General features: G+C 35.3%; 2 protein-coding genes across 2 annotated transcripts; one reads left to right on the plus strand and one right to left on the minus strand.

Moving 5' to 3' along the window:
• The first annotated feature begins 5,568 nt into the window (after positions 1-5,568).
• LOC142622093 (putative WRKY transcription factor 53) lies at positions 5,569-7,750 on the plus strand. Its single transcript, XM_075795523.1, has 3 exons — positions 5,569-6,273; positions 6,382-6,510; positions 6,920-7,750. The coding sequence occupies exons 1-3, from the start codon at positions 5,948-5,950 to the stop codon at positions 7,536-7,538; spliced, it is 1,074 nt and encodes a 357-aa protein (XP_075651638.1). The 5' UTR covers positions 5,569-5,947; the 3' UTR covers positions 7,539-7,750.
• Positions 7,751-8,111: 361 nt separating this feature from the next.
• LOC142622094 (uncharacterized) lies at positions 8,112-11,456 on the minus strand. Its single transcript, XM_075795524.1, has 3 exons — positions 10,965-11,456; positions 8,713-8,730; positions 8,112-8,614 (listed from the first exon to the last, which is right to left on the minus strand). The coding sequence occupies exons 1-3, from the start codon at positions 11,326-11,328 to the stop codon at positions 8,427-8,429; spliced, it is 570 nt and encodes a 189-aa protein (XP_075651639.1). The 5' UTR covers positions 11,329-11,456; the 3' UTR covers positions 8,112-8,426.
• Between the last annotated feature and the right edge of the window lie 286 nt (positions 11,457-11,742).

The following is an 11,742-nucleotide window of genomic DNA, read 5'->3' on the forward strand; positions in this document are numbered from 1 at the left end:
CTATTAGTGTTTGTTATTATTCACTATTTCTAGCTAAATAAATACTCGAACTAGTCTAGGCTGGGTCATCAATTCACCAGTTTGATCGATCAATCCAAGTTTAAGAACTATGCTTATTTGTCACTTCAACATTAGTTTGAAAGCATATAATATTTTATATATATATATATATTTTTTAAGATTATATAGAATTTGAACTTATAAAGTTCAATATATAATGATTGGTTTTTTCAATCATTGAGTCAAGGTATAAATGATTTTTTTTTTTGGTAATAAAATTTGATTATAAATATTTTATTTGACAATAAATAATTTAACAAATTAAGTTAACTAGAATTCACATATCTCACTGTATGTTAAATTAACTAAAACATTCATCTAAAAATTATTTAATTGGAATTAACCTCCCCTACCTATAACCCAAAAAATAAATGATAAAAAGAAAAACGAAGAAGAAAGAGGACAAGAGAGGTTTAGACTTTAAAGCCAATGGGAAACAATCCACATTTAATGATCTAATTAGTTTGGAAAAGTTCCTCCAAGACCCGGTCCACGTTGTCATCTAAACAGTTAAAAAGGCATGACAGAGCTTGTGTCCAGTGAAAATTTTCACTGGACACGGCAGGATTTGGACACGTGTTCACTTTTGGACACGTGTCTCCAATCCAACGTATCTAGTAAAAATTTTCACTGGACACAAGCCACACCCAAAAAGGCAAGATTGTGGACTGGGTCTTGGAGAATCTTTTCCAATTTCGATTAATTGTTGCTTGAACCTTTAATTAAAAAGTGAAAGTGGAAATCTACGGTTGCGTTTGAATAGTGTATTTTTTTCTAAATTATTGTACTATTTAGTTTATTTTTGCTGTTATTTATAGGTCTTATTATACTTTTTAGTATTATTCATGAGTTTGACTTATTATTTCAGCTAGCTTTTACCTTTATTTATAGTATTTTTAGCAATTTTTTTTTAATTTTAGCAAAATAAACGAATTTCAAACAGACCATAATGATCATATGAAGATCACAGTAGAAGTAAAACATGCTAATTGACAACAAGGAGGAAAATAAGTATACCAACAAATAAAAAAACCACATCAGCTCAATTAGAAATTATCTTCCCTTTTAAATGACGTTTGAGCTAACTTTTTGGTAAAAAATCAGGAAAGAGAAATAATAGAAGAATCTTTTTCCTTCCAAATGTTTTAGCAAATGTTGCAAAAGTTAACAAGTAAAGAAAGAGAAAGAAAAATAATCTATTTATACATACAATTTCAAAACTTTTTTTTTTTTTTTTTAAATCTCTTTTCTCCCATACTGGGCAATTCAATGTATTTTTTTTTATCCAACCTGCTTAGCTTATATTAAAATAAATTGGTTGCATCAGCTTGAACAACAACAGCTAGTGGTAGAACATCTTCCTTCCACACAACAGAGTCAAAAATATTTAGAGCATATCTCATAATGTAATGAGCAACATTATTACCATCTCCCTTTGTATAACACTTAAAAGTAATTTATGAAAATAACTATACAACGCCGAACATCGTCAATCAGCAATCCATCAGGTGACAAAAGATCAGAGTCATATTGTAGAACAGACATAAGTGAGAGGTAGTCCGCTTCTAAGACAGCGTGAGTGAAGCTGAGTTCCATTGCTAGTTGAAGACCAGATAGAGCAGTTATTGCCTCGGTAGCCAGGGGACTGTAAGCTTGATTTATTAGTTGGGATTGAGACGCCAGAACATGTTCGTTGCTATTCTGAATGATAGTACTAGCTCCTACTTTATTGTCCTTGGCAAAAACAGATCCGTCAAAGTTTAATTTGACAAAACCCGGTGGTGGGGGCTGCCAGGGAACTCGAGGAGTAATCAGAGGGGGCTGTGGTGGTGGTTGCACTACCAGAACAAAATTGGAAACCTGTGGTATGAGATGGAGAGCAAAATTGGTCTGTTGTAACCGCACTTGGTTACGCTGACTCCAGACAGACCAAACGGTAATAACAAACAATTCTAGGTTGCTGTGTTCAATGAGAATCCATGCAGCCAGTTTTGTGAAGTCTTCAAATTGCGTTGTTTGCCAAATACCCCAGAGCTCTACATTAGACCAGACCACCTCCAGTTCTCAGCATGACCAGAGACCATGAAGCACCGACTCTGAGCATTGCTGGCAGCGATCACAGGTGGGCAATTCAATGATCGTGCGGCGCATTAAATTGTTCTTCATTGGCAGCGAGTTTCAACATGCCCTCCATAAAAAATTCTTTACTTTATTAGATACTTGCAAAGACAATATATTTTTCCACAAACCAATTTCTTGCAAATTCTCCACATCTCTGACCTCAATTTCTACCTCCTGTTTTGAGAACCTATATCCAAACTTACATGAATAGCTTCCATCCTGTGTCATAGGCCAATACATAGTATCCTCTGAGTCGACCCTGGATAACGGAATTTTGTGGATTAATTCAGCCTCCTCCAGTGCAAAAAATCCCATGAATAATGCCACTGTCCTACTGCCTTGTTAAGTCATCAATTAGCAAATCAACCGTAGCCTCTTCTAAAGATGCAAACATGGGAGAACAAACTAAAGGAGGGTGCTTCCTAGGAAGCCATTGATGCTGCCATATTTTTACATTTTTTCCATTCTCAATCCACCAACGAGTCCCTCTTAAAATAGCATCCCTACTTTTGAGAATACTCTGCCATGCATACGATCCTTGATCTTGAGTCTTTTGCCTCCATAATAGAATAATTGGGGAAAAAGCGTGCTTTGAATTTTTTTTATAAAAAAGAGAATCCTTATTGTGCGCGCAACAATCTCCAAGCTTGTTTTGCTAATAATGAATCATTAAACATTGCTACATCTCAGAAACCCATTCCTCTACCAACTTGGATTTTGTCAATTCATCCCATCAAAGCTAATGAATTTTCCTTCTATCTCCATGTTGTCCTCACCAAAATTTCCTAATTAAAGTCTTAATATCATTACACAAGCCAATGAGTAATTTGAAACAATCCATAGTGAAAGTTGGGATGGTTTGGATAAAAGATTTTATCAAAACTTCACGGCCAGCTTGAGATAATAATTTCCCTCCTATCTTTGTAGTTTTTTCCAAATTCTTTCTTTGATATAATTGAAACTCTCTTTTTCCCCCTTCCAATTAGAGATCGTAACCAAGGCATTTTTCATATTGTGTTATTTCTTGTAATCCCAAGCTTTCTTTGATGGCAAGACGAACATTCTTTGGTGTGGATTTACTGAAGAACAAAGTTGTGTTGTTCTTATTCACCTTTTGGCTAGAAGCACGCTCATAGATGTCCAAGAGATTCATCACACTCATCGGTGGTAGCCCATTCATAATAAAAGACTATCATCTGCAAACAATAGATGAGTTAGTTTTAAACCTCTACTACATAATTATTAAAAATAAAATAAAAAAAAAGCCAGTGATGTCACCCATATTTTCAGCATTAGAGATAAGGCCATGCAATCCTTCCGTACATAGGAGAAAAAGGAAATGAGACAAATGGTCCCTTGTCGAATCCCTCTTGTTGGATGGATCGACCCCTTTGACTCACCATTAACAAGTATATAATATTATATAGTTTTCACACAAATGATAATCAATCCAATCCACCAATTGGACCCCATCCGTCTCATTAGATCTTCCAAAAAACACCATTTCACTTGGTTATAAGCCTTACTCATATACAATTTTACAGCTATATACCCAATATCGCCTGATTTATGTGACTACATACAATGAAGAGCCTCAAAAGCAATGAGGATATTATCAGAAATAAAACGATTTTTTGTGAAGGCGGATTGATGTTCCGTTATGATATTTGGCAGTATTTTTTTCAACCTATTTGCAAGTCCTTTGAAGAAAACTTTATATAGGACATTACACAAGTATATTTTAGCATTCTTATAGCAAAAAAACTAAATAAGTTGATGTGAAATGCATATTTATTATATTAAGCATATTAAGTTAAATTACAAAAAATAAAAAGATAAAAAATTAAATGTCAAGTAAGGGACTACGCTAATATGACGGGAATAGTTAATGTGATAAATGATAAGTGATAACTTGTACTAACAATAAAAGAGGGAAAAATACTTAAGAAATAAAGAAAAAGAAAAGATGATGTCGAAAATGTCTATTCACTTTATTTGTTTTGGGAGATAGGGCCTTAATTTTGTATTTATCTTACAATTATAACTCATTTGTAAGTTTTATTAGTTTATTAAGTTTTGGAAGGGAGTCCAATTAAACCATTTTATTCTCACTTGAAAATTGTTTAATTTTTTTTTTTTTTGTAAATATTATGAGTTATTATATAATTTTTTTGGGTAAAATGCAAAAATTATTCTTGAGTTTTGGGCTTATATCATAAACTGCCCAAAATTTTCAAAAATATTAAATTTTCCCTCTAAGTACAAAAAGCACTTAACATTGTTTGTGCTCTTTTTTCAAAAACTAATTTATTTTCAAGTTAATTGCCACAATGTAACCCTACAACAACTATATTATGACAATTATATGCTTGAGAGAGTGTATATATAGTATATAATAGATTGATCACATTATAACAAAAAAAGATGGAGAAGGAAGTAAAAGAAGACTTGGAGTAGTATGGTAACTTTCAAATAGTGTTAAGCACAGCTTGTTCTTAGTAACAACTTGGATATTTTTGAAAGTCTATGCAATGCCTAGTATTAATTCAAATCTCAGTAATTGTTTATGTTTTTTTTTTTTTCTTATTTTATTTTTTTTAAAATTTATTATTAATTAAAATTTTATGACATCATTTATTTAACCACCTATATGCTCCGAATTGAAATAAAATCCCAAGATTCGATCCCCTTTTTTGGTTATATCAAAAAAACTTGGTGCTTCCAAAACATCCATGATTTTAATCCTTCCTATCCGATGTAATTATGGAATTATTAAAAATAAATCAAATCTATTTGATCCCCCCTCTCTAATCTTCTTTCCCTTCCCTTCCTCTTCCCCACTACCAAATATGGTGGATAGTGTACAATTATTTCCTAGCAGAAGAGAAGTATCAATAGAGAGAACCATTTTGGCTAGTACAAGAATCTAAAAGATTATTCGACGTGAGCGTGGGGTTAAAGATATAACTATTACACGTCAGAAATCCCACTCTGCTTCCTACAAGGAATAGCTAAAATATCAAGCAAAAACACGGTATAAGTTTTGAAAATTCTTTGGTCCACTCTCTCTAATCCAACCCTTGACTTCATACTTTTCTTAATCTTAATCATGTAAAAATGCCAACATGGACAAATGAGAGAAAGAGAGAGAAAATTTGAGAGAGACACTTTTTGAAGTTATTGAAGTTGAATTGGTCAGCATTTGGACCTCTTCACTTCCTCACCTTCTATTGCTTGATGACCAAAGACTGGTCTTTGTAGAAATTTTTGCCCATTTCAGTCAAACTTCAACTTTTTGACCTTCAATAACACTAAAATATTTTTTCTCAACCCAAAAAGGCTTCCTATAAATGCAAGCCCTTCACTGACTCCTTCAAATGCAAGAACTTAGAGCTTCCCTCTCTCTGCTTTCTCAGCATACAGCATCAAACAAAGCTACACTTTCTGCCACTCAGCTACTCATCTACTTTCACCACCAAGTCCTCAAAAAAGACAATTCCCACTCTTACTACTTCCATGCTTGCATCTTCTTATCTTTCACCATTTGGGTCTTCCATATTCCTCTGGCTTCTACTTTTAGTGGAAAGCTTTTGCTTATTGACAACACATATCCAGTCTAGAAGCATGCTAGTCGTTGTTTCTGGTATCAACTAGCAAAACACTTACCAACAAGCTTACTCAGAAATCAAATGTGCTAGCAGATCACTTCCACACTGTATAAGACTATTGCTTGTCCTTGTAGTCGCTATTGACAGCATTGTAAAAGATGGAGAATGGTTGGAGCTGGGAGCAGAAGACAGTGATTAGTGAACTAATTCAAGGAATGGAACTAGCAAAACAATTAAGGGTACAATTTAGTGGTACATCTTCATCACCTGAGACCACGGATATGTTGTTACAGAGGATACTAAATTCATACGAGAAGGCTCTTTTGATTCTGAGATGGAGTGGGCCAGTGGGACAGTCCCATACTATGGGAGTAACAGGTGGTGTGCCCGGGTCTCCAATTTCTGTCAACGGAAGTCCTGGGAGCGATGAATTTGAGAAGGGTCTTAAGGATCAACAGGAACTTAATGATGCCTCAAAGAAAAGGTGAATTTTAGAGCCTCATGATATAATTCTTGATTACTGCCAAGAAATTGTACTTATTGATATGATAACTAATGCTGATTGTAACATGTTTTTGAAATTGGGTTGCAGAAAGATATTGCCTAGATGGACAGACCAAGTGAGGGTGAACTCTGAGACAGGGTTGGAAGGACCTCATGATGATGGCTATAGTTGGAGAAAATATGGTCAGAAGGACATCCTAGGAGCCAAATATCCTAGGTGATGTCTCTTTTCCTTATCTTCTTGAAAATCAGTGGGACATCCTTGCTTTTCACCTTTTTTTGTTAGCTGGACAAGCACATGTACACACACACACAAACACAAACAAACTAATCATTTGCAAAGTAGACACCCATTACACGTTTGTGCTTGCACAAACTAATCATTTGCTAAGTATGACATGCAGTTTTTACATAAAGTTTTTCATTTCTTTTCTCTTCTTTTGGTGGAAAATGTACCTGGATTTGAGTCCATTTGTTTGTCATTTCCACTCCCCAATAAAATCACTTTCCATGCTTTAGTATCTCATAATGCGAATGCAAAAGTTTGATCAGAAGCAAATTTGACATCCGTCTTTTACCAGGGAGAAATCTAATTATTATTATTATTATTGTTATTATTATTGCAGAAGCTATTACAGATGCACCTTTCGTATCACTCAAAACTGCTGGGCAACAAAACAAGTTCAAAGATCAGATGAAGACCCCAATTTATTTGAAATCACATACCGAGGAAGGCACACCTGTTCCCACGCTACCAATTTGGTTCCAGCACCATCATCACCTGAAAAACAAGAACAGAAACACAACAACAACAACAATGATAATCAACAACAGCAATCACTAGATATACTCTCAACAATTCGAAACAATTTGAGGGTTGCTACCGAGAACTTGGACAATAGAGAGATGGCACATCCATTCTCTTTTCCTTCAACTTCATTTGGATGTATGAAGAGTGAAAACAGTCACTTTTCACTTTCAGAACTTGACAATAGCACTCTCTTGGGTGGTTTTCCTCAGCCATTTTTGTCTCAGGCTAGCCCTGAATCAAACTACTTCACAGCTTCCCCATTTCAAGTCAGCAACTTTGGAGGGGTTCACATGCAATTCTCCAATTCAGAATCTGAGATAATCTCAGCACACACTTCAACCACCAATTCTCCAATTCTAGACATAGACTTCTCACTTGATCCAGTGGAAATTGATCCTAATTTCCCATTTGACACCCCAGGGTTTTTCTCTTAATTCCACATTGGGTCTAAAATAAGAATAAGAACAGCATTTGGGATGCAATTTACAGATTAGCTGGTTAAACCTGTTAAATGTAGCTTGTATTATAAAGAGGAAGAGAGTGTTGTAGAATATATAAGATCCTCTCATTTTTGCTATGACATGTACGATAGTATTAGCAATTTAGATTTCTTTCATACCATGGTTCTAATTGATTCAATATACCAATTAATTCTATCCAAAGTCATCAAAGCATAGATAAGCAATCACCAAGGGGGTTCAGGGTTTACATAGAAGACAACGGTTATCCTAGAAGCCAAAGAAGAAAATCATATATATACAAAACGTTCTCTAGTTTAATTTCGAAAGGCAATGGTTAGACAAAAGTAACTTGCATAAAAGAAGAATGGCCTCTGATACCATAAATATCAATCCAAATTGCATGAGCACTTTTTAAGTAACCTGCTATAAAAAAAAACAATGAAATATTACAAGGATTGCCCTAAGGAAGGAATAGAAACTATTTGGAATCATAAAGGAATTAAAAAGACAGAAAAACACAAAATGTGAATACACCAACAAGAAAGATGGACAGTAGACAATTTTATTTCGCAACATCATGTTTACTCTAGAGAGATTCTGAAAGTGAACAAATACATGATGTGCTTAACAGCAAAAAGGAACACATTCTTTCACTGTACATCTAGTTGAGGTGAGAACTCTCAAGAGAGAGCAAAAGTAAAAGCATTGCTGCAGGAAGTATCTCAAATATTATGTGCATTGAGAAGAAAGAAGAAGAAAAAAAAAGGAGGCAAATCAGCCAGAACAGAGCAGCTTATGTGGTGCTTTGAGAAGATAATGAGAAAGACAACAAAACCAAATGGACAATTAAATCTTCTCTTCCTATATGGAACGCCTCTCTTCTTTCAACCCCGCAGCAGAATTAGATTTGTTTTGTTTTGTAACTTGAGCTCTCCTCAGAGCCTCTCTCAATCCCATCACAATAAATAAGTTGGTCAAAGTAAGAAGTGACTCAGCTCCACCATGTAACCAATCCACGTTAGACAAGGAGGTACCATAATACACCTTTGCTGTTTCGACCACATAAGCAGAGTTACACAGTTAGGCATCTATATGTAAACATGACGATTGAATCATAATATATTTTGCTCAATGTTAGAAAAATTACCATAAATTCCAGCAGGAACTGCTCAAGAGGCACAACGACAGCAAAGACCAATATGAAGAAAATTAGTTAGAGTTGACAACAAGGCTGTTATACAGTAGTAAACAAGTAATAGTGGCAGGGAAAAGGCATAACTATTATCTTAGCCAAAATGGTTGAGACATATATGGCATTGATTTGAAGAAGTTTTTTACTATGCTAAACATTCAATGCCTTGTAAATGTACAATAACAATCTGTTCTGGAGATAATGTATCACAAGGTGTGAAGAGAGGGTAAATGAAAGCAATGATATTGCTGAGACAATAGCAATTTGAATTTCTAAAATTATAAACATGTAGAGATGTAGACAATGGACATGACCCTGTTAATCTCACTTTTTACGGCCCTAGAGTGCAGACTGTGTAATTGATCAGGCCATGGCTATATTAAAATTTGAGACACAAAAGGCACCTTCATTTATAAATGAAAAGGAGTTAGCAGATTTGAATGAAGAAGACCAATCTTGGCACTCAAGTACTTCATCTGAAACAAGTTTCTCCAGTCCTCAAGACAATTTAATCCTGTATGCCTGATTCAATTTGCCTGAAATTACATAAGGTTCTCTGGATTGCAGAAAATATTACACCCATCTTGAAGTCATGTAAGCATTGTTGGTGCTGTCTAGGGATGGCACAATGTACCTGCCCCGCCCTAACCTGACCAGCCCTGCATGGGTTTTCCTGGCCTTTATGAGGGGACTGGATGGGACGGATTTTGCCTACCCTACTTCACCCCAAGCATGTGTATATATATCTATAATCTTTTTTTTTATTTTTTTATTTTTATACATATCCTAGTAGCATCCTTGACACTTGTCTTTCTCTTTGAATGCTCTCACAGTCTCACTGCCACCCATCCCCTTCTTTCTCAACTATCTATTAGGAACCCAATGGTTCCTAATGGGAACGAATAGGAATTGTAGGGGAATTGACTTAATTCAAGGTAGTCACCCTCCATAGAGAAAGAAAGAGATTAAGAGAGAAAGATGCACTAATGCACTAAGAAATTGGTTTATTCTTCCATGATGGAAATGTGATTACAAGTAGGTATTTATAAAACCATAAAACTATTCTATTGGCCCAAATGGCCATATCCTAATGGTCCCATTATTCCCCATGTGTATTAATAATTCCAACATGTGTTAAATGTGATTAACATGCTTAGAATTGTAACTAACTAACCAACTAACTAACTAAATGCAATATTACAACAATTATTATCTATATACCTATAGGGTTCCTAACAGTACCTTACTTTGATCTAGAGCTGATGACATGTCATTAAGGATGACAAAATGAGTCCACACAGACTGGTCCTACTCCTGTCCCACATGGGAGGGATGGGGAACCCATGATTCAGCCCGCCCCATCTCTTCCATCCCTACTGTCCAAGCAGAGAGATAAGAACAAAACAAAAACGAAAACACTGACTAAAATACATGCCTTAACTAAAGTGCAATTCATTTTTCTTTATCGACATCCTGAGGGCCAATATTTCCTCAATATTAACATAGCCCAAACATTTCCTCAGATAAATTTTGGTAGATTTTTATTTGTTTCCCCATACTCCAGAGCAATTATTAGTTCTCTTTGACTCAATAGCAATTTACACCCTCAGCGTTTGGGATAAATTTGATTTTGCCCCATTAAGTTTCAAAATTTGGATCTAACCCTAACATTACATATCATTTAGATTTAAGTCATTCCATCCATGCGCCATGGTAAGGTGTCTCTTAAGTGCCATCTCAACTCAAAATGACGTAATTTTATGGATCCAAAATTGATGGTGTAAATTGCAATTTACTTGACATTTAATGGGCACCTCAACACGGCGCATTGATGGAAGGACTTAAATTCAAATGATATGTTATGTTAGTGGTATGGATCCAAATTTTGAAACTTTAGGAGGCAAATTCAAAATTGCCCCAAACTTGAAAGATGCAAATTGCAATTTAGTCTATATCTCCTCTTAAAATGACATCAACCCGCTTTGAGAACTCAAGAAAGCTTAGATTAAGACGGGGAGCAAAAGAGTGTATATCCTATGTGACCCAACAAAGCTAAATTCATCTATAATCATACAAATGGCAGCATAAACTATCCCATTAGGGCCATTAAAAAAAAAAAAAAATTTAACTCAGAATCATATAAGAAGCACAACAAAACATTAACATAAAATTAAAGGAAAGAAGAAATAGGTTCTGAGAAAACTCACTGGTAGCCCCTACAAAGGCGAGCAAGAAGTAGAATCCAAAGAGGGTGAGCTTTGGAGCAGACTTGGATTTAGTGATGAAGTACAAGAAACCAAGGTAGGGAAACAAAGAAAAAGCAAAGAGCTGTGAAGCTATACTCTGTGAATCAATGTTGGGTGCCCATGGGTCAACTGGGAGCAATGCCCAACACACAATCTCTCCCCTTCTCTTACCACCCAATCTCTCTCTATAACACTTGGATTCCCTCCTTTTTCTATATGGGTTTTTTATGGGGTTTTGTAAGAATGCAGAGGAACCCAGAAAAGTTGGAGGGACTAAAAAGGTGACCGTGTTACATAGAGGTTGAAATGTTGGACTTGAGATCATTGTTTAGCACTAAACTATCAAATCTTTTTTTCTGAGCGAGAGAGGTCTTTAAGGCACTAATTAAGAAAAACATTATAGGACTATCTTTGAAGAAATGGTGAGTGGCTATGGATGAAGAGAATGGGCCATACACATTGTTATCGTTAAAAGTCAAATTCATGTACCTTTCTGTGAATGAATCTTGGCGCTAGTGGGCTTGGAGTGGGCTGCCTTGTTTGGATGCTTTTTATCTTGGGCTTGACAATGCTAGAATTTCATGCAGTTTGTTCTGGTCGAACTGTGGATCTCAAATCGACTAAACAAAAAGCTTCTATTTTTTTTTTCTTTTTAATTGCTGGGGTCGATCAATTGATAGTGCAAACAAAACGAAAATTGGCCCAAACATCCCGAGATTCAATAGGTGTAAAGTGTGAG

This window comes from Castanea sativa, chromosome 1, assembly GCF_040712315.1.
Source record: "Castanea sativa cultivar Marrone di Chiusa Pesio chromosome 1, ASM4071231v1".
Lineage (NCBI taxonomy): Eukaryota > Viridiplantae > Streptophyta > Magnoliopsida > Fagales > Fagaceae > Castanea > Castanea sativa.

Excerpts from the sequence above, each read along its gene's own strand:
- LOC142622093 (XM_075795523.1), top strand. The coding sequence starts at position 5,948 with ATGGAGAATGGTTGGAGCTGGGAGCAGAAGACAGTGATTAGTGAACTA. Across the intron at positions 6,274-6,381 it reads AATGATGCCTCAAAGAAAAG|AAAGATATTGCCTAGATGGA; the intron begins GTGAATTTTAGA and ends ATTGGGTTGCAG. Across the intron at positions 6,511-6,919 it reads CTAGGAGCCAAATATCCTAG|AAGCTATTACAGATGCACCT; the intron begins GTGATGTCTCTT and ends TTATTATTGCAG.
- LOC142622094 (XM_075795524.1), bottom strand. The coding sequence starts at position 11,328 with ATGATCTCAAGTCCAACATTTCAACCTCTATGTAACACGGTCACCTTT.